The sequence below is a fragment of the Manis pentadactyla genome, chromosome 5 (assembly GCF_030020395.1).
Source record: "Manis pentadactyla isolate mManPen7 chromosome 5, mManPen7.hap1, whole genome shotgun sequence".
NCBI classification, from domain to species: Eukaryota; Metazoa; Chordata; class Mammalia; order Pholidota; family Manidae; genus Manis; species Manis pentadactyla.
The window spans coordinates 131531434-131554528 of record NC_080023.1 but is presented as its reverse complement, the minus strand read 5'-3'; the positions used below and the strand labels follow the sequence as shown (position 1 = coordinate 131554528).

The 23095-nt window shown below is 38.8% G+C and overlaps 1 protein-coding gene across 5 annotated transcripts in view; it reads right to left on the bottom strand.

Moving 5' to 3' along the window:
- Positions 1-23095, bottom strand: part of RALGAPA2 (Ral GTPase activating protein catalytic subunit alpha 2) — a 408980-nt gene that overhangs the window by 185813 nt on the left and 200072 nt on the right. For all 5 annotated transcript variants that reach the window (XM_057502677.1, XM_057502678.1, XM_036892284.2 and 2 more), the window contains exons 22-23: positions 22631-22729; positions 22241-22396 (exon numbers count right to left, since the gene is read on the bottom strand). In XM_057502677.1, coding sequence (XP_057358660.1) covers positions 22241-22396; positions 22631-22729 — 255 coding nt within the window. The remainder of the gene's footprint in view (positions 1-22240; positions 22397-22630; positions 22730-23095) is intronic.

Genomic DNA, 23095 nt, shown 5'->3' with positions numbered 1-23095 from the left:
TTTTTGTTCATGTAGCGGTTGATGTTGATGGATTTTCAAATGTTGTACCATCCTTGCATCCCTGGGATGAATCCCACTTGGTCATGGTGTATGATCCTTTTGATATATTTTGAATTCAGTTTGCTAATATTTTGTTGAGTATTTTTGCATCTACATTCATCAGGGATATTGGTCTGTAATTATCTTTTTTGGTGGGGTCTTTGCCTGGTTTTGGTATTAGGGTGATGTTGGCTTCATAGAATGAGTTTGGGAGTATTCCCTCCTCTTCTATTTTTTGGAAAACTTTAAGGAGAATGGGTATTATGTCTTCTCTGTGTGTCTGATAAAATTCTGAGGTAAATCCATCTGGCCTGGGGGTTTTGTTCCTGGGTAGTTTTTTGATTACTGCTTCAATTTCTTTGCTGGTAATTGGTTTGTTAAGATTTTGTGTTTCTTTCTTGGTCAGTCTTGGAAGGTTGTATTTTTCTAAGAAGCTGTCCATTTCTTCTAGGTTTTCCAGCTTGTTGGCATATAGGTTTTCATAGTATTCTCTAGTAATTCTTTGTATTTCTATGGGGTCCGTTGTGATTTTTCCTTTCTCGTTTCTGATTCTGTTTATGTGCATTGATTCTTTTTTTTCTCTTAATAAGTCTGTCTAGAGGCTTGTCTATTTTATTTTCTCAAAGAACCAGCTCTTGGTTTCATTGATTTTTTCTACTGTTTTATTCTTCTCAATTTTATTTATTTCTTCTCTGATCTTTATTATGTCCCTCCTTCTGCTGATTTTAGGCCTCATTTGTTCTTCTTTTACCAATTTCAATAATTGTGACATTAGACTATTCATTTGGGATTGTTCTTCCTTCTTTATATATGTCTGGATTGCTATATACTTTCCTCTTAAGACTGCTTTTGCTGCGTCCCACAGAAGTTGGGGCTTTGTGTTGTTGTTGTCATTTGTTTTTATATATTGCTGGATCTACATTTTAATTTGGTCATTGATTCATTGATTATTTAGGAGCATGCTGTTAAGCCTCCATGTGTTTGTGAGCCTTTTTGCTCTCTTTGTACAATTTGTACAATTTGTCTTGTTTTATACCTTTGTGGTCTGAAAAGTTGGTTGGTAGGATTTCAATCTTTTTTAATTTATTGAGGCTCTTTTTGTGGCCTTGTGTGTGGTCTACTCTGGAGAATGTTCCATGTGCACTTGAGAAGTGTATCCTGTTGCTTTTGGATGTAGAGTTCTATAGATGTCTATTAGGTCCATCTGTTCTAGTGTGTTGTTCTGTGCCTCTGTGTCCTTACTTACTTTCTGTCTGGTGGATCTCTCCTTTGGAGTGAGTGGTGTGTTCAAGTCTCCTAAAATGAATGCATTGCATCCTATTTCCTCCTTTAGTTCTATTAGTATTTGTTTCCATATGCTTGGTGCTCCTGGTTGGATGCATATATATTTACAAAGGTTATATCCTCTTGTTGTACTGACCCCTTTATCATTATGTAATGACCTTCTTTACCTCTTGTTACTTTCTTTGTTTTGAAGTCTGTATTGTATGATACTACTACTGCAACACCTGCTTTTTTCTCCCTGTTGTTTGCATGGAATATCTTTTTCCATCCCCTGACTTTTAGTCTGTGCATGTCTTTGGGTTTGAAGTGGGTCTCTTGTAAGCAGCATATAGATCCATTCTATTACTCTGTGTCTTTTGATTGGTGCATTCAGTCCATTTACTTTTAGGGTGATTATTGAAAGATATGTACTTATTGTCATTGCAGGCTTTAGATTCATGGTTACCAAAGGTTCAAGGTTAGCTTCTTTAGTATCTACCTGCCTAACATAACTTACTTATTGAGCTATTATAGACACTGTCTGGTGATTCTTTATTTCTCTCTCTTCTTATTCCTCCTCGTCCATTCTTTATATGTTGGTTGTTTTATTCTGTCCTCTTTTGTGTTTCCTTTAACTGCCTTTTTGGGTAGTTGATTTTATTTTTTGCCTTTAGTTAGTATTTTGTGGGTCTGCTTTCTTTGCTGTGATTTTATTTGCTCTGGTGACATCTGTTTAGCCTTAGGAGTGCTCCCATCTAGAGCAGTCCCTCTAAAATACTTTGTAGAGGTGGTTTGTGGGAGGTAAATTCCCTCAACTTTTGCTTGTCTGGGAATTGTTTAATCCCTCCTTCATATTTAAATGATAATCGTGCTGGATACAGTATTCTTGGTTCAAGGCCCTTCTGTTTCATTGCATTAAATATATCATGCCATTCTCTTCTGGCCTGTAAGGTTTCTTTTGAGAAATTTGATGATAACCTGATGGGTTTTCCTTTGTAGGTGACCTTTATCCTCTTTCTAGCTGCCTTTAAAACTCTTTCCTTGTCCTTGATCTTTGCCATTTTAATTATTATATGCCTTGGTGTTGGCCTCCTTGGGTCCCTTGTGTTGGGAGATCTGTGGGGTTCCATGGTCTGAGAGACTATTTCCTCCCCCAGTTTGGGGAAGTTTTCAGCAATTATCTCTTTAAAGGCACTTTCTATCCGTTTTTCTCTCTCTTCTTCTTCTGGTACCCCTATAATGCAAATATTTTTCCGTTTGGATTGGTCACACAGTTCTCTTAATATTGATTCATTCCTGGAGATCCTTTTATCTCTCTCTGCATCAGCTTCTATGCATTCCTGTTCTCTGGTTTCTATTCCATCAATGGCCTCTTGCATCCTATCCATTCTGCTTATAAATCCTTCTAGAGATTGTTTCATTTCTGTAATCTCCTTCTGGACGTCATCCCTTAGCTCTTGCATATTTCTCTGCAGCTCCATCAGCAGGGTTATGACCTTTATTTTGAATTATTTTTCAGGGAGATTGGTTAGGTCAATTTCCCCAGATTCCTTTTCAGGGAGGATGTCTGGGTCAGTCTGGTCTGTATCAAATTCTTCTGGCTTTTCATGGCGATAGAGCTAGTTGTGGGAAGCTGGTGTGTGTATCGGCTGGGAGAATGACCCTTATTGCTGGTTTGTGGCCTTCCTCTCCTGGGAGAACAGCGACCCCTTTTGCTGGGCAGCTGCATGAGGATGGGGTTTCTAATTCTTGCCCCGCAGCTGTGGAAGAAGCTCTGCTCTGCTGCCTCAGGCTGCTGCTCCACTATGGTGGAGGGGTGTTGGAGGGGAAATGGGTGGGAGGCTGTTTATCTCTGTGAGGGGCCTCCGAGCTGCGCTGCCGCCCAGGGGGTTAGGGCTCCCGGAGTTCGCTGGGATTCCCAGCTGCTGGGCTAAGTTTCTCAGGACGTTTCTGTCCAGCTGTGGGGTCCCTGTCCCTTTAAGACTTTCAAAAAGCACTTGCTTTTCTTTGTCACAGGGTTGCCAGCTGCAGGGACCCACTCACAGGTCTTACTGTCCTGTTTCTCTAGTATCCAGCACCTCATTCACTGTGTGTCTGCGCTCCAGTGTGGATGGCTAGGGCTGGGTGTTTAGCAGTCCTGGGCTCCCTCTCCCTCCCCACTCTGACTCCTCTCCTCCCGCCAGGAGCTGGGGTGAGGGGCGCTTGGGTCCCGCCGGGCCATGGCTTGTATCTTGCCCCCTTCATGAGGTGCTGGGTTCTCGCAGGTGTAGATGTAGCCTGGCTGTTGTCCTGTATCTTCTGGTCTCTCTTTTAGGGATAGTTGTATTTGGGGATTGAATCTTCAAAAATATATATGGTTTTGGGAGGAGATTTCTGCTGCTCTACTCATGCCGCCATCTTGGCTCCAGGAAATTCTCCCAAAGTATTTTTTTAGGAAACTGCTGGACAGAAACTGTGTGTGTATGTTGTGTGTGTGTGTGTGTGTGTGTGTGTGTGGTGTTGGTGGTGGTGAGAAGGATTCTATGGAAAAACATCAAGAAATCTCCCAGGGTTCCAAAAAATTAAGATTCCTATTTTTCCCTCAAAATGAATGTCAGAGAACCCACATCAGTTGTGGCTTCTGTGTTCATTTACTTGTACCCTCAATTCTACTGAAAGACTTAGAGCTTCTGATGGTGTTAAAGCCTAGTGTCCAGCACATTTGACAGTGTTTCCTCCTCACTTGCTGAAACTGGGAGACTTGGTCATCAGGTTTGGAGGAAGTGAGCCTGCTTGGTGGCACTGAGCTGCCACCTTGCTGAACTGTTTCCCAGTCTATAATCAGGAATAAGTTGGGAAAAACTATTGCTGTTGGGACTTCCTTTGTCTTCTGGCATGTTCTCACACTGGAAAAGAAATAAACTTCGGAATATGAGTATCATTCATTCATGTCATTCTAGGATAACACAAAATGCTTGCTCTCTAGTTTGTTTCCTTATATGTAAAATTATTCCACCTGTACTTAGGAGCAAACCAGAGAAGCTCTCAACAGTTTGTGTTCTGATAAAAAAAGAAGAAAAGGCATTCCATTGGTCATTCAATTCAGGGAGCCTCCAGATTATTTCACTAATGTAGGACAGAGGTCCGGATGCAGCATGTAGAGCAGGCGCAACATGGAATGTTTTTCGTTTCTACTTGGGCAACAGAATTATAACATCTTCTTCTCTTTGTAATTTAATTTCTGTTTGGACAATAAGCTCCCAAGAATGGTGAAATTTGAGAGAAAATTCCCAAAGGGAGTCAGCTCTGTCAGCACACTTCTAGAGAAACCTCAGGCCAGAACAACTAACAAAGCAGCAGTTTCAACAGACTTGGAATGTCCCCAGGCCTGCCCATCCTATGAGGGAGAGTGCATCAGATCCCACCAAAGCAGGAAAGAAAGAGGTAAAGGTAAGGAATTAGACCATCTAGGATAATTAATCAGTCTCTAAAGAATTGACAAATGACTCTCTGCTTCAAATTCTAGGAATGCCTATTTAATGCTTTGATTTTTAATTTACATATGCTGAAATTCATTGAGGGTGCTTAAAGAGTACTTTCTTTTTTACTTTAAACAAAGTTGCCTTCAGGCAGATGGCAGAGAAAATGAAGAAGTGGGAAGAGGTAGGATTTGGATATAACACTCCAAAAGACATCACTAATTTGCTGTCTGATCTTGGGCAGATAATTGTCTCCTGAGCAGCAATGTCATCATCTGTAAGATGGGAATGAAAATGCAACCTACCCCACAGTGTCCTTACATAGGGCAAAGGAGACAGATCTGAATGCATTTTGTAAATTCTAAAGCCTCATATATCGTTGCTTTTATTATATTATAGCATTTTAAATTATGATATTATTAAAATATTAATTTTTTAAGAACACTGAAAAGTAAGACTTTAAACAGATTTGATTTAAAAATCCACTCATTAAAAGGAATCTGAAATAAAAGCCAAGTCATTCTGATAATTTCATACAAAAACATTTAACAGCAAGTTGGCAAGTGTTTTGAGCACTGACTGAGTTGAAGGTACCATGTAAGCCACTGTGAGGGGACTGACAGAATAAAGCACATGGCCCCTGCTTTCTAGCAATGACCTCTTGGGGGCAGGAAATAGCTATGTATAGCTCAGAGAAAGGCCAGGTCAAGAGCATAGGGTTCGTGTAGGGGACAGCCCAGTACTCCACAGGGATTCAGTAGAGGGAAGCAAACAGGTCACATAAGGCATTGGGTCTTGGCAAAAGGACCAAGCTGTACATGTTTAGCGAAAGACTCTAGCACAGAAAAAAAAAGGTAGGCATTTTATTTTAATGTCATCTTACTAAAAGGTTCTCTTCTAAAATTTCTCTAGTCTACAAACACCTACCAAAGAATATTTTTCCATGGGAGAATGAAAAAAAAACCCCTGCTGTTTACTGTTTCTTCAGAAAATAAAGTTCTCTCTAAAATGTGTTCCAGTAAATAGCATTAATAGCTGAACAATCTACAATCACCACACTACCACTTATTGTTATGTATTAAAAAGAAATCAACAGGCAAAAATAAGCATCTTTCTCACAGAAACAAAACTTGCAATTTGAAACACTTTTCTTGATGTTATTTCCTTATATCCTAATTTATCCTTTAAGAATTATAAGCCACAGTTATGATTTAAAAAATCACTTCTTTCCAAATGAAAACTAAAGCATCCCCCTCCCCAAAACAATTTAGTTCTTGAAATGCCTATAGAAGCCATCTCTCTCTCTCTCCAGTTCTCTGCCTAAAATAAAATACGAATTTTCTTAAAATCTTCATAGAATTGTAAATGGAAAAAGATGATCTTATAGGTCAAAAAGCCATATTGCAAACAAGGGAGTCCCTTCTGCAGTGATCATACCAGTGCCAACAAAGGCCTGAAATGCTCACCTTTCCAAGGATGGAACAAGAAGCTCAATACAGAAAGGTGTGGTCACTGACTCACAGATGTAACAACTTAAGTGCAAGGCCAGGGATCAAGCACAAAAATGGGTGTCCCTTTTCCCCAGCAGACAGCCAGGCCAGATAGCCTTGAAAGGGTGTTTCTGGGCTTGAGACGCTCATGAAACCCAAACCAATCACCTGACATGTCTCAACAGGACACTGGGTTAGAAAGCATCTGGTGGTGAGCTGGATTCCTCCACCATCAGTCTGCAGGTAAGACAGTTTGATCTTTCTGGCCCCATAGGTGTGGCTCCAGACAATTGAGAAAGCAATTCTCTGTGCCCATGTACCAACTTGTCACCATGCAAACTGCTCTCTCACCATCCTGCTTCCTCTCAGCCACTTGGGCAGTGTGCACTGGGGAGCAGAACCACTGTGAACCCTCCATGCTTCCATTCTCACTTGCCATGACTCGGGCTCTGCGGCTGCAGGTCACACCCCTCATTCCGATTGGGCTTCTGGATAAAATACAGCTCAGGTATTTTTCATATTAACTCTGAATTAGTCTGATCAATCCATGCTGTACTTCTTAAATGATTTAAAAAAAAAGTTGGAGAGAGGGAGCCAAGATGGTGGCGTGAGTAGAGCAGCAGAAATCTTCCAAAACCACATATATCTATGAAAATATAACAAAGACAACTCTTCCTATAATAAAGACCAGAGGACACAGGAAAATATCCAGACCACATTCACACCTGCGAGAACCCAGTGCCGCGTGAAGGGGGTAAGACACAAACCCCGGCCCTGCGGGTCCCGAGTGCCTCTCCCTCCAGCTCCCAGGGGGAGGAGAGGAGGCAGAGCAGGAGGGAGAAGGAGCCCAGGACTGTTGAACACCCAGCCCCAGCCATCCGGACCAGAGCGCAGACACAGTGCACGCGTGGGGTCCTGGTTACTAGGGAAACAGGGCAGCAAGAACAGTGAGCGGGTACCGGAGGCTGGCGCCGGAGGACAAAAGAAAAGCGAGCGGCCATCTTTTTTTTTTGTTGTTGTTTTGTTTTGGCGAGCGCTTTTGGAAGTCTTAAAGGGATAGGGACCCCAATACTAGGGAAACAGGGCAGCAAGACTGGTGAGCGGGTGCCCAAGGCTGGCGCCGGAGAATAAAGAAAAATGAGCGGCCTTTTTTTTTTGTTTTGTGGTCGTTGTTTTGTTTTGGCGGGTGCTTTTTGGTAGTCTTAAAGGGGCAGGGCGGGACACTTAGTCCAGAGGTAGGGAATCCGGGGATCTCTGGGCACTCTAATCCCCTGGGCTGCAGAGAGAATGGAGGCCTCTTACGGAGATAAATAGCCTCCAGCCACTCCCCCTTCAACACAACTCCACCACTTTGGAGCAGCAGCCCGAGCCAGGCCTCGCCCACAGCAACAGCGGAGATAAACTCCATAGCAGCTGGTCAGGAAGCACAAGCCTTGTCTGTTCGCAGCTACCCAGCACGAGCCACTAGAGGTCGCTATTCTCCCAGGAGAGGAAGGCCACAAACCAACAAGAAGGGAAGTTCTTCCAGCCTTCACTCATCCCAGCTCTGCAAACTATTCCTATCACCATGAAAAGACAAAATTACAGGCAAACCAAGATCACAGAGACACCAGAGAAGGAGACAGACCTAACCAGCCTTCCTGACAAAGAATTCAAAATAAAAATCATGAACATGCTGACAGAGATGCAGAGAAATACGCAAGAGAAATGGGATGAAGTCCGGAGGGAGATCACAGATGCCAGAAAGGAGATTACAGAAATGAAACAAACTCTGGAAGGATTTATAAGCAGAATGGATAAGATGCAAGAGGCCATTGATGCAACTGAAACCAGAGAACAGGAACGCATAGAAGCTGACATAGAGAGAGATAAAAGGATCTCCAGGAATGAAACAATATTAAGAGAACTGTGTGACCAATCCAAAAGGAACAATATCCGTATTATAGGGGTACCAGAAGAAGAAGAGAGAGGAAAAGGGACAGAAAGTATCTTGGAAGAAATAATTGCTGAAAACTTCCCCAAACTGGGGGAGGAAATAATCGAACAGACCACAGAAATACACAGAACTCCCAACAGAAGGGACCCAAGGAGGAGAACACCAAGACACATAATAATTAAAATGGCAAAGATCAAGGACAAGGAAAGAGTTTTAAAGGCAGCTAGAGAGAAAAAGGTCACCTATAAAGGAAAACCCATCAGGCTAACATCAGACTTCTCGACAGAAACCCTACAGGCCAGAAGAGAATGGCATGCTATATTTAATGCAATGAAACAGAAGGGCCTTGAACCAAGGATACTGTATCCAGCACGACTATCATTTAAGTATGATGGTGGGATTAAACAATTCCCAGACAAGCAAAAGCTGAGGGAATTTGCTTCCCACAAACCACCTCTACAGGGCATCTTACAGGGACTGCTCTAGATGGGAGCTCTCCTAGAAAGAGCACAGAACAAAACACCCAACATATGAAGAATGGAGGAGGAGGAATAAGAAGGGAGAGAAGAAAAGAATCTCCAGACAGTGTATACAACAACTCAATAAGCGAGCTAAGTTAGGCAGTAAGATACTAAAGAGGCTAACCTTGAACCTTTGGTAACCACGAATTTAAAGCCTGCAATGGCAATAAGTACATATCTTTCAATATGGTCAATTAATATTTGATAAAGGAGCCATGGACATACAATGACGAAATGACAGTCTCTTCAACAGATGGTGCTGGCAAAACTGGACAGCTACATGTAGGAGAATGAAACTGGACCATTGTCTAACCCCATATACAAAAGTAAATTCAAAATGGATCAAAGACCTGAATGTAAGTTATGAAACCATTAAACTCGTGGAAAAAAACATAGGCAAAAACCTCTTAGACATAAACATGAGTGACCTCTTCTTGAACATATCTCCCCGGGCAAGGAAAGCAACAGCAAAAATGAACAAGTGGGACTATATTAAGCTGAAAAGCTTCTGTACAGCAAAAGTCACCATCAATAGAACAAAAAGGTACCCGACAGTATGGGAGAATATATTTAAGGCTTGACGTCCAAAATATATAAAGAGCTCACACACCTCAACAAACAAAAAACAAATAATCCAATTAAAAAATGAGCAGAGGAACTGAACAGACAGTTCTCCAAAAAAGAAATACAGATGGCCAACAGACACATGAAAAGATGCTCCACATTGCTAATTACCAGAGAAATGCAAATTAAAACCACAATGAGGTATCACCTCACACCAGTAAGGATGGCTGCCATCCAAAAGACAAACAACAACAAATGTTGGCGAGGTTGTGGAGAAAGGGGAACCATCCTACACTGCTGGTGGGAATGTAAATTAGTTCAACCATTGTGGAAAGCAGGATGGAGGTTCCTCAAAATGCTCAAAATAGACTTACCATTTGACCCAGGAATACCACTCCTAGGAATTTACCCTAAGAATCCAGCAGCCCAGTTTGAAAAAGACAGATGCACCCCTATGTTTATCGTAGCACTATTTACAATAGCCAAGAATTGGAAGCAACCTAAGTGTCCATCAGTAGATGAATGGATAAAGAAAATGTGGTACATATACAATATGGGATATTACTCAGCCATAACAAGTCCTACCATTTGCAACAACATGGATGGAGCTAGAGGGTATTATGCTCAGTGAAATAAGCCAAGCGGAGAAAGAGAAATACCAAATGATTTCACTCATCTGTGGAGTATAAGAACAAAGGAAAAACTGAAGGAACAAAACAGCAGCAGAATCACAGAACTGAAGAATGGACTAACAGGTACCAAAGGGAAAGGGACTGGGGAGGATGGGTGGGTAGGGAGGGATAAGGGGGGGAAGAAGAAAGGGGGTATTATGATTAGCATGCATAATGTGGGGGTGGGAGAAAGGGGAGGGCTGTACAACACAGAGAAGGCAAGTAGTGATTCTACAACATTTTGCTATGCTGATGGACAGTGACCTTAAAGGGTTTGTTGGGGGGACCTGGTATAGGGGAGAGCCTAGTAAACATAATATTCTTCATGTAATTGTAGATTAAGGACAACAAAAAAAAGGAAAGAAAAGGGGGATTACTCCCTGATAGGATAAAACTAACTGTAAATCAAAAATTAAAGCATGCTTTAAATATCCTTAATTTTGATCATTTAAAGGGTGTCAGATGATCAGATATGGAAGTACATTTTTCTGATAATATTCCTTTCTCTTAAAAAAAAAAAAAGCAGTTCCTGTGTGGTGATCTCCAATAAGTTGTTCACAATGATATAAAGGGCATATCAAAGTGTGGGCAAAGGGTTTGTTTGTGTTTATACAGAGGATCAAAGCCTAATTTGGCTACCCAGAAAACAAATTAAGATACGATAAGAAGAAGAACTTCCAACATCAACATTCTCTGGAAGAGTCATTCCAGAAGACGGACATCAAAAAACTTCAACAAAGATCCTGGCGCTGTTGCAGTTGTAGCGGCATTCATCCCACCGGTTCCTGGACTTGCCATGGGAATGAAGTAGGAGATATCTAAGCTGGCCTGTGCATACAGTAAAATAACAAATTTGACTGGATCTATACTGTTGGAACTCAACCAAGAATTAGGAGAAGTGCAAGTTGCAGCGCTCCAAAATCTTACGACTACAGACTACCTACTGTTAAAAGAACAAATGGGATGTGAACAGTTCCCAGGGATGTGTTATTTTAATTTGTCTGATTTTTCTCAAACTATTCAAATTCAGTTAGACAATATCCATCATATCATTAGTAAGTTTTCACAAATGCCTAGGGAGCCTAACTGGTTTTCTTGGTTTCACTGGAGATGGCTGGTAATTACAGATATGCTTTGGTTATGTAACTATACTCCTATTATGTTAATGTGTGTACACAATTTAATTAGTAGTTTAAAACCTATACATGCTTATGTTACTCTACAAGAAGATATGTCAAAGAAATAATCAATCTTCCCATGTTTTCTTCCGTCTGCTACTTCTATAGCTTTACTTCTTCCTTCCTAACTACAACCCTTAAGTAAAATTTGTGCCTCATAACGAAATTACCGAGTATCATAATTCTTCCAAGTGGTAAAGATACCTCAATACAAATGCTGGGCATAAAAGCCACAGGGCATAAATCTGCAAAGAAGTAAAAAGCTAACCTTTTCAAACAATATTGCTTCACTCTCACTTACCAACTTTACATTTCCCTGTATGGCCCCGGAAGATGACTGGTTAGCCAGAGACGGGTAAGACTCCTCAAGGGAGGAACAACCTAAGACAGGCACAGTCGCAGGGGGGCCATCAGGTGAGAAATTGGGGATCAACAGAGGTGAGGCTTAGAACCCCACCCCCTCTGTTTTTTTAGAGAAATCCTCTGCATCCGTGGATGTTTTGTTGCCCTTGTCTAGCTTGCATTAATACTTAGTCTATAGGCACACACCTGATCATCTACATTTGCTCTCTTACAGCACTAAACTATGTTTTCTACCTTTATCTTGCATCTACCTACCACTTCAGCATTTTATTAAAAAAAAAAAAATAATAATAATAATAAGGGGGAAATGTGGGATTCACATATAAATCAAGTATAAAAATCAAAAGAATACTCATATTTGACCTGATTGTTTATAGTTCATAATGCATGATCAAAACCGAAAGTTTCTGTGATGACTGCCCTCGCACTGTTCACCATGTAAGAACTTATTCACTATGTAAGAATTTGTTCACCATGTAAGAACTTGTTCGTTATGCTTCAGAAGATTGGAAACTGTTGAGAACTAGGCTTGGGGTTGATTAATGATTGTGCATTGAGTCCCCTATACAGAATTTCATTGTTGTTAACAACCATTTGATCAATAAATATGAGAGATGCCCTCTCAAAAAAAAAAAAAAAAAAAAGAGGTTGAGAGAACACAGACTTAGTATATCAGCTCTAAATTTCTGCAGGAAAAATATGGAAGGCAGACTTTCTATATAAGACTATATATATATATACATATATATTATATTGTATATATATATGTATATTGTATATATTATACACACACACATAAATAATAGAGCCACATTTTAGGTGCTCAATGGTCAGATATAATTAAAGGTGACGGTATTTTACAGCAAAAAAAAAATGATACATATAATAAACATGGCAACTGTATTTCTTTAAAAATTGAAATTATACATTTTAAGAATATAAAATGTGGTTTTCTACATAAGTCAATTGTGTATAACCAAGAAAATGAACAATTACTACAAGTATATTAATATACAAATATAAATTTCATGTGACATGGGAAGAAATGAAGTTTCCCTTTTTAGTTTTATAACTCTACAGAACCAGTTACATAATACTCAAATGCTATATTCAATTACCATTTATTGTTTACTTCAAATCTGTCCTTCAGTTCCTTTTATTCTGGCAAATATAGTAGCTGAATTTGTAAGCTTTTTGAAATCATACTACTGTATAAATGTTTTCCTCAAATTTGGAAGTTTCGTTTGGTACAACAGTATGACAAAGTTTCTCACTCACCAAAACCTATAAAATGCAGTATTTAAAATGGAAAAAAAAAAAAAGTAAGTTGAACCATATGAAACTGCACCCCTGCCCCACACCATTTTTGAACAAGAGTCCAATGTTGGCAATTTTCATATAGCTCAACCTAAAACATTTACCTCTTTTTAATCTCCTTGGTTAAATTTTTGTATGCTTTGATTTTCTTGGTTATCTTGAGAGAGGTAGTCTTTTACACTTTCTTGATTACTGAGTTTTGTTCTGTAATTTACATTGCCTGGCTCTTCTGGGTTGGTGTCACCTGCACAGGTACTCTTCTAGGACAGGGTTTCTCAACTTCAACCTAATGACACTGTAGACTGTTAATTCTTTGTTCTGGTCCCATGCATTATCGATGTTTAACAACATCGCTGGCCTCTACACACAGTGCCCCCCAACCTCCACCTGTGAACCAAAATGTGCCCAGAGGAGGGGGTGGCAAAATCCCCCAGTGGCCTGAGAGTCACTGTGTGAGGCGAATGTTCGCTAGCTCACCCCTGTGGCAAGCTAACACCTGCCTTGAGATTGATCATTGGAGCCGATGTCTCAACTAGAATGGTTCGGCTCACCATTCTTCCCTATGATGTCATGTGGATTTAAGGAAGTCTTCTATATTTTTTCTATTTTCTATCAATTAATACATTTATTGAGTACCTACTCTGTCTGGGTAAAGATAAGATACACTCCAGTTGAGTCCCCTAAGGAAGATTTTTGGTAACTTGGGCCTGTAAGAGGCCGTAAAAGAATCTCCTTCCTGATAGATACCTCAGGGCAAAAAAGTATTTTTTCTACTGAAAAATATAGGTCAGCTTATATACTTTATCATATGATAACAGTTTAGTAAGAACAAAATCTTTCAACTTTTCACATATGAATTACTATTTTATGCATTTTTATGCTTTCATTTATTTCATGTAGCATGTGTTTATTAAACACTTTAGCTAAATATACATAATCATATTCTTCACTGATAGTATTTACCTGAAAGAAAACTTTCCTACCTTTAATTCCAAAAACGAAAATAAACAAAATTCTAGTTTCTGGCTCTCAGGTAAACTTTCTCCTCTCTGGATCAGCCTTCTGTGCTATCATCTTACACTTTTTCAAGCTGTGAAACAAGTTCACTGCACACATGTTAAACCTCATAACTGAAACCTCCACCATCTGTTACCTTCTACATATTTCTACTTTTCTTATTTAGGTGTGAGGGAGCTTGGTCTATAGCTTAATGAAAATAATTATTGGTTTTACAGCTATAAAAGAAAAGAAAAAAACCACCAGTTTAGTATTTTGGCATGGTCATCTAAAGTCTCCATGTCCACTGAGAGCTGAACAAGTTACAATATAATTTTCTTCGATAATACTTATCAATGGCTTATACATTTTCATGGAACTTTATGGGAAACATTCAGAAACCACTGGACATGTGATGATGTCCATAACATCATTAGTGTTATAATGGCATAACACTAACTATATGATAAACATTTCATTGCTGAATTTGTACAATAAGCACATAAGAATTACTATTAACTTAACAATACATGTCAGAAGAGGATGAACATATACCACCTGTCCTTATAAAGTTTTATTTTTCCATCAAACCTAAGTCAAACTTAAAAGTTTTGTTTATTAGTGTAGTAAACCCTTGCAGTCAATAAAATTTCACTGATTTGAATAAAGTAAATTCAAACCAATTAAATTTTTACAAAAATAGAAGTTTTTTAAGGGGAAAATTACTTTCAGAAACAAATAGTACAAAACTGGCTAACAAAAGACACAAAATGACAGAGAACTTTAGAAGTTTAGTGACTGCAGATAATAAACGTGCACATCAACTGTTAGAATTCCATCAGGGTCTGAAAATACATTCTCTTAAGTGGAGAGAAAATGTGCCTGGAAATCTTTCCCACACATTTCTACTTCTTAATGGGCAAGAATTCTCTGGGGACACCCCTTGGTGTAGCTTCCATATACCTGCTTAGCTTGGCCTTGTTCTATGATGTCCCTAGTAAAGAGAGCCACCTTTTCTCAAGTCATCTTGCTTTTCTGTCTTCACTTTTGCTTTGCGAGATAATGGGAATAGTGCCAGGAGGCTTCTACCTCTAAGTGGCACATACCTACCACTCAGCGCCAAATCCTATGCCCAAAATACTTCACACACACACAAATATATGCACAAAATACACAAAACATATATGCACATATAAACAAATCAATTTACACACACAAACCCCATTTGTGGCTCAGTCCTTGTTAGCCCTCGTTAATATCGCCCCTGGGTTATTAGTTTTCATTCTGTACTTGTCATCACTCTCTCCTGATTATAATGCATCCCACATAAACCACTGTGCTTTAAGCTTCTTAAAATGCTTCTTGGTAATGTTAAGTGTTGTGGTCCAAAATATTCAATGGCTCCCCATTATCCATGGGATAAAAACGATCCTGAATCAAAGTTCTGTCCAGTGCTGCAGGGTTCATTTCCATACATTATTCCCATACACATGTCTGGCACTAAATCAAAACTACTCTGGTCATTGTTCCTTGAACATGGCCTCAGAAGGTCTGTATTTCTGCCATGGGAAATTCCATCCTGCTTCTTGTCCTACTAGTAAATCTTATTCATCCTTGAAAGTTCTGCTGAAATCCTACCTGCTCTGTGAGCTGCTTTCAAACCAACTTAGCTAGAAGGGTATTCAACATTGTTCAATTCCTATAATGTGTGTATCACTTGTTTGGTCCCTTGCACAAGCTGAGGATATTACAGATACTCATTGATGTGTACCATACCATTGTATATACCCTCAGAACATGATGTAGTCTTTATTGTGGTGGGGAAAAAAATACTCAGCATGAAAAGATTATTAAACGCTTTGCTATATTTGGGAAAGAACCATGTGACTCTAGTTGTAAAATGTACTAAAAATAAGCCAGAGGATCCAAGAATGCTCAATAGGAGAGGGTCTAACAGGTCCTCTAGTCCAACTCATTCATTGAACTCTGTCAGTGGCCCCACAGTCAGCAGGTGACAAAGCTGAGCCTAGCTCCCAGGTCTTTCGGCTACTGACATGAGGCTGTCATCCATAAAAATCAAATGTCAATACACTTTGAAGCCATCTTATATCCTGATGCTTGGAAGATACATTTCCCCTTTCTAAAAAACCTTACGAATAAGGCCTGGAATTAGTCTGATTTTTGCTCACTGTACAACCCTATAGTTTCCTTTAAATTGTTTTTAAATGAAGTTTTTACGTTAGCCTTCTACAGTTCCTCCACTGATATATATCAACGTTATTATTTAATCCTTTAAACATCAGTTAGACCTATTAACTCATAAATAAGTACTTTATCTGGGCAGCACTGCATTAAAATCCCATGAATTCAGACTTGGTAAAAATCAACTTGAGGTAAGGAATAAGCACTTTTGAGATGTATTAAAATCATTTCCTTGGATATGAGATAAACAATGTTCCTAATTTGCCAATCTTAATTCTTCACTTTTTCTGAAATTGAATATTTCACACTTAGCCTTAAATATATTCATAAATTTATGTGTATCTAACACAAATGGTTCTAGTTTTAAGTCCAAATTTTCAGCAAAGAATAATTCTTTGTCTGAGAAAAGGTGATGCAATTATTACATATCACTGCATGATACAGGCTGTCTGGGGTTATTAAAAGAGTTAGGTATGGCCAATTTACAAGTATCACCCCTGCACCTTGCTTCATAGCTCACTGCTGGGTCTTATGCTTCCTGAGGGGCCCCTTGGGATCTTTTTACAAACGACTGTTTATTATTATATTATTCCATCATATACCTCATGAGAGGAGGTTGTAACATCTGTTAAGAAAATCATGAACTATTGAGCCGACTTCTGTGATAGAATATACATGGTATTTATCTATTATGTTTTCTTCAACACTGGTGTGGTGAAAGTTAAATGAAAGCAAAATGTTCCTGAAACAAGTTAAATGTTCTTGGCTACAAAACAAGCAGCTAAAATGAAGGGGATAAAAAAGAAGTGCTATAAGTGCATTCTGCAGCTGAAAGATGAACCAGTGTGGGTCATGTGGCCTGTGCTAGCAGAGTGTCATGCAGAGGGGCTGCTGTCTAAGCCAGGCTCTTACTTGCAGACAATAGAATCCCTCCGCTGAGATTAAAGGAGAGGGATTTACGGCAGGGCATTAGATGGCTAGGTAGCTTCCAGAAGTGCTAGGGAACCAAGCACGAACCCTCCAGAGGCAGAAACAAGGCGGCAAGCTGGAACACCCTGCCAGGCCACAGCGTGGGTCCAGCAGAACACCTGGGCCTGCTCCCAAGGCCAGGGTGCAGTTGCCTGAGCAGAACCTCCATGACAGCTGCAGTCCACCCTTCACTGCTTTCTGGTGCCACATAGGTGCCTATGCTCAGAGAACCTGGGGAGATGTCAACCCAGCTGCAGGGAGTTGGGAACATGTGGAGTTCAGCTTTCCGGCTTCCATCACACAGCAGACTCGCTGGGTGGAGTGAGGAATAGGTGGAAAGTTAGCCAATGGCTAAGTTCAAGTTCACACAAGAAAACATTTCTGAATCACAGAAGGGTTAAAAAAACATGTTACTTAGTCCGACCCACAGCATGGGTGTTGAGATTTCTCCACATGCTCTGAAATTCCACAATGCCTAGTTATATTTTTTAGTCAAATCATTATGTTCAAAAATAAAAAAATGGGAGGAAAAAAATCAACATTTTCAGATATCAGAAAAATAAAATCCACTTGGTTACTCAAGAATTTGCAGCCCCTCTCCTCACTCTCTGCAGCATCATTACAAGGGCTAACTCTTACTCAGGACTTTGTGTCCAGCCTCCAAACTGAGTGCATGACGTGTCTGACTTCCTCAAAGTCTTTGAACAACCCTCTAAGGTAGGCACTATAGTTACCTGCATTTTACATATAAGGAAACCAAGGCACAGCAAGTCCAAGCAACTTCAATGATAAGAGGTATAGCTAAGATCAAAGGAAAGACAGGCTATCTTGAGGCCCATGCTCTTAACTGTTGTGATACTGTATCACATTGCTGCACTAAATCATAACTTCATACTGTTATGGTTCAAATTTGCAGCTGGATGATTACCTCAGGGCAGAATAATACATATTTCTCCACCTGAGAGAAGTCTTAAGTTTTTTGGGTGCATCACAAAACATGGTAACATAACACTGCAGATGAAAATGACATGGGCCTATGTTTCCCAAAATTTCTATATCCAAATTTTCACCAATGATTTTGCATTAATGTAAGCTTTGCATTTAAAAGAGAATTTCACTTTGATGTAAAACAGACAAATTGCATTAAGACACTAAATCTGTCATTCTTAAAAACATTTATTTAAACCAAAGACAACTTTCCAGTCTTTGATATATGTTCTTAGAAACATGAAAATATAATTCCTTTCTTCAACTGTCCTTTTCCATTTCACACATATTGATCTTTTCATATGTTTTAAATAATGACAAAATTAATATGAACTGTTTTTAATAAATCCAAGTCATAGCTCCTTTCATGTCTAAATATTTTGGGGAAGACTGAGGTGAAAAAGCTGCTTAAGCATTAGGAAAAACTAAGAACAACCAGGAACAGCTTCAGAAGAGAAAAAAGATGGTGAAGAGCTGGAAGGGCAACTACAGAAAGGTACTTGCAGGGTTGGGGTGGAGGCACTCCAGGAAGGAGGATTCTGAAGTAGGGGAGCCTAAGGCCAGAGCTCAGGTAAACTGGATGGAAGGGGGATACAACCAAGGACTGTAGCTGTGAAATAGCTGGGAAAGATGCCTTGTAGGATAAGCAAAGCTTGCCTGTGAATTCTAACAGACTTTTTAAACATGTAGCATTAGGCAAAAGTTCTAAGTATTTGCTGAATGTTAGTTATTTACACAATTGGTCAGGATATTCACAACTGACCTGCAGATAAGAACCAATGGGACAACATCATCCAGTTCCCAGCACAGAGTCAGGCACTGTGGATGCAGGGGAAACAAAGAGCTTTCACCGCCAGCAGCCCACCAGACGCAAAGCAGCAGGGCAGAGGGAAGCCAACTAGGAGACCCCTTCTTAGGCAGGGTGGAGAGTCCCACAAGTCACCCCAAATTTTACTCATACCTTAAAGTTAATTTGAAAGTCTTCATGATCCCGATTATTTTCTAAACCAGTGAAAGGATCAATTTTTTAAAAATTCAGAGTCAAGGAAAAATAAAACTATTTCAAAGCATTTTCTTAATCATACTAATAAACCATAATTTTCACACTGCAAATGTATTGTGGGAAATAATGCTCGATAAGGTTATTGTTTCAGCTATTAAATTATTAAGTTATTGGAATATCTAAAACTGGTCCAAACAATATTAAAAACATTTGGTTTGGAATGTGCTGCATTTTAAATTCTGGCAGTTCAGTATATGTATTATTATTTTTTTTAATACAGAAATGATTATATTTGTTTACACAATGGATTTTCTACTGCATTAGATGAAACTATGATTTACACAGCTGTATCACAGAACACAATCTGTGAGTCATCTATTTTACAAATAGTTTTTTTCTTTAAATAAAAAGTCTTCAATTCCCATAAGTACCCTTACATTTGGTCAAAAGATTTTTAATATTTTAGAGCTTCTCTCAATCAACACTTTATTAGTCACTACCAATATAATTTTGGTACTCTCAGATTTAGTAAAATTTGCATTTGTAAAATCACCACGCGCGCCATAATGCTCCCAGGGACCTGGGTTTCACAGCAGCTTTAAAGCTGCATTGTGGCCCATTAGCCCCACAGCAGAGTCGTGCAGACAAGTGTGCCACCCAGAGGTAAAAAGGTGGAAGTTCACCTTGGATTTTAAAACAAAACTAATAAATGTTTTAAAGTTTTTAGTAATTTGCTATTATGTAATTTACTAAGAAATGAGGAAATTTCCTATAACGTTCTCTCTGCAGGAACAAAGTCTTTTAGTGCCTTCCTAGTGACTCTGAGAACTCTCACAAGGTGGAAACCAGTCCTGAGTTGGTACTAGTCACAGGTGCACAGTCACCAATTAGAACACTGAATTTAACTGCATCTTCTATAGTAAATGCTTTCTTTTCTTTTCATACTTAATGTAACATGTGTTTTCAGAAGTACACGTAAGTTCTGAAACAACCACCATTATCTATTTAGGCATGTGGACCAAAAACTAACCTAATTAGCAGAAAGACATTTTACTCAAATGAGAAAAGTTTCTTCCATAATAAGGTCCTCGGTGTAATTTTCTTCTGGCAAAGGAATAAAGTTTATCTAGAATAATTCTGTTGGGCAGACAGTCACAGCTTCTAAACATATACCAATAATTGCTGAGGTTAAAGCAAAACAGTCAGTTCTATTAAACACACATAAAAATTCAAGCCTCTAATGGCCTAAACAATAAGCTGATTATAAAACAGAGATTTATGATATCCCTGTTTTGTCTTAGAAATCTGGATGTAGGGATTACTGTTAGCAATGGGCCACTATTTATAATCTAAGTATTTCACAATGAACTACAAAAAATTAATCTTAACCAAAAACATGGCATACATTAAAATGTGAAAATGATTTGAAGTATAAAATTTGAAAACTCCTTTTTTCCATACTGTAAAATCTTATTTTTCTAAATAATGTTTTGGGTTCTCAAATTTATAATATTCTTTTATTTCATCTCATTTTATTGTTTTATTTTCACTTCAGCATACTTTAAAAGAGAAAGATGATTTTAAACGCACACCTACTTATGTGATTTTCTCAAAAACTCATTCTAGGAACATTGTTTATTGCTGACTTCAAATTAGTTTTTATTAAATGAGAAGGCTCTACAGTTGATTATTATTTCCAAGTAAATGTTTTTCCTGTAAAATCTAAGCAAAACATTGTTTTAAAGTACAGCCTTGTTAATTATACCTTCCTCTCTTGGCTCTGTCACTGAGGGAGTTCATTATTACGCGTGAAAGTTAATTCTCCTCCCTATTTATACCCCTTAATGTTTCATGTGGCCTGAGTTGCATCATTCTGTAAAAGATGCTTATACCTGCGACAATGGCTGCAAAATATCTGAGCATGGAGTACAAACAGTTCCACTTTCATGTCTCTATTCTACATTTATTTAGGAAATACATGAGATGTGGGGTCTAAGTTCAGTGTGCTATATAGATATCCTCTAACACTGCTGAAATTGGAGCAAATATGACAAAGACAACTCAGAAGGACACTTCGGTTATTATTTCAGATAAAAGCTCAGTGATTAAACCTCAAAGTGTTTATCAGGGAAGATATTGCAGGAGATTTTAAATAGGGCCCAAGGGTTGGGAAGGTTCAAAAAGTACATACTGAAGCAATAGAGAAAAGCTGGCTAATCAGAATGACCTCTTATGTGTACCCTAAGGATATCAAAAGGCCTATGTGTCTGCATCATACATTCAAAGAATAAAATCCAAAAAGGATGCCTACTTGGTAGTTCATGAATGATTCAAGTTCATTGATAACTACCTACAATTTAAAGGATAAATTCTAAAATACTCTTCACACCTCTAATTGGTCAAGAAGACCTAGTAATAAAATTAAATGACTTAACAATTTCATGAATCTTCCTATTCCTTCTTCTCTTTCCAATGCAATCATCTCAGTTCTCATTATTTTTTAAAATCTTTATTCATTTAACCACTTCCTAATTAATGTATCTCTAGGCCTAACCTCCTACCCTATCCTACCACTATCACATCCTCCAGAAAGAATAAAAACTATGAAGTACAAACCAATCATATCATTATTCAGACAGCAAGTCAAGAGTCAGAGTGTTCCTGACTCTCTCACTGTCCTCTGCCCTCTTCCAAAAGGGGGAAAAGCCAGGGCCTGATCACATCCTGTACCCCACACCCAGGGTTACAAGGAGGGGCCATCTCACCAGTGGATCCTTTGGCCTTTCTCTTTCAACTTAACTATCAGTCATATTTCATTGAAAGAAATTAAAATAACTCCACATAGAGAAATGTCACTAATTTATGGGTGAGGTCTTTCACAAAAACATCCTAACTACTAAGACAATAGTTTTCAAACATTTTTAAATAAATAGAATCATTTTCATCAGAAAGTACCTAATGCAGAACCCCAACAAAATGTGGTTGAAATGGTATTTTTGAGGTTGACAACACAGACAGAAGTTAGATCATATAGAACTGTGTAGGCCATAGAATAAAGTTTAAATTTAGTTGGTGCAATGCAAAGTCAGTGGGAAGAAGAAGGGGATGTGAAAAAATCTGATTTACATTTTTGAATGACCAAGGTGGCCACTGTGTGTACAAGTCTTGAAATTACTGAGAATTTCAACATATCGTAAGTATTTTTATAAACCTTAATTTACTCTGCAAAGGTGATATGCACTTCCAATTAATGGGCTACCATGATAAAGGAGTCACAGAATACCTGATCCTCGCTGGTTAATCCCAGGTGCATCACGAGGTAAAAATGCACCAGAAAATCTGAGTTTGGCAGAACGTCCTGGCGTCTGGTCATCATGGCACAGATTAGTCTGTAGGCTTGTAGTTTGCCTTCCTTGTATTCATTTGGCAACATCGTCGCCTACCAAGGAGATGAGGTTAAAAGATTTAATCAAGTCCAGATGCACAGCATTTCGACATTTCATTTACTTGTCAGTTTTCCATAAGAGTTGTTTACAGAGATGTGGGATACAGTGGCTTTAGTTAGACCCAGCCTGTCTTCAAAACATGTGGTCTTGGGCAATTACATTTTTTAAACTCAATTTCAGAAAGGAAGAGGAAATTGCAATAAAGGAATAAACACATAACCACTTGCCTTAAATAGCCATGATGCAAACATTCTGAGTGGTGGGATCAAGACTGGTGGAGATGGAGAAGACTGGTTATCCGGGCTTATTGCTAGATTATCCCGTATCTAGTTCACAAAGAGAATTTAGGGAAGACAACACTCAGTTTATCCCAACATTTCAATATTGTGTTCCATAGACAAATAACTGCGTCCAATTACGTTTATGTAAGTTGAGTGAAAAACTATATTTACAAATTTTTCTTTTATTGTGAGATCTACTAATATTCTTGAATTGTGTGTCTGACTTACTAGATATGGTTTTAGATTTAATACAAAACTAGGGCACTGTTTTTCCTTGAATGTTAATGCCTGGAGCAGTCTAAACTCCAAATGATAAGGAATGGTTTAACAAGTTTTACTGTATAAACATGAATCATGCTTTTGAAAAAATATTTAATAACATCGGGAAAGTGTATGTTATGAACAAAAACC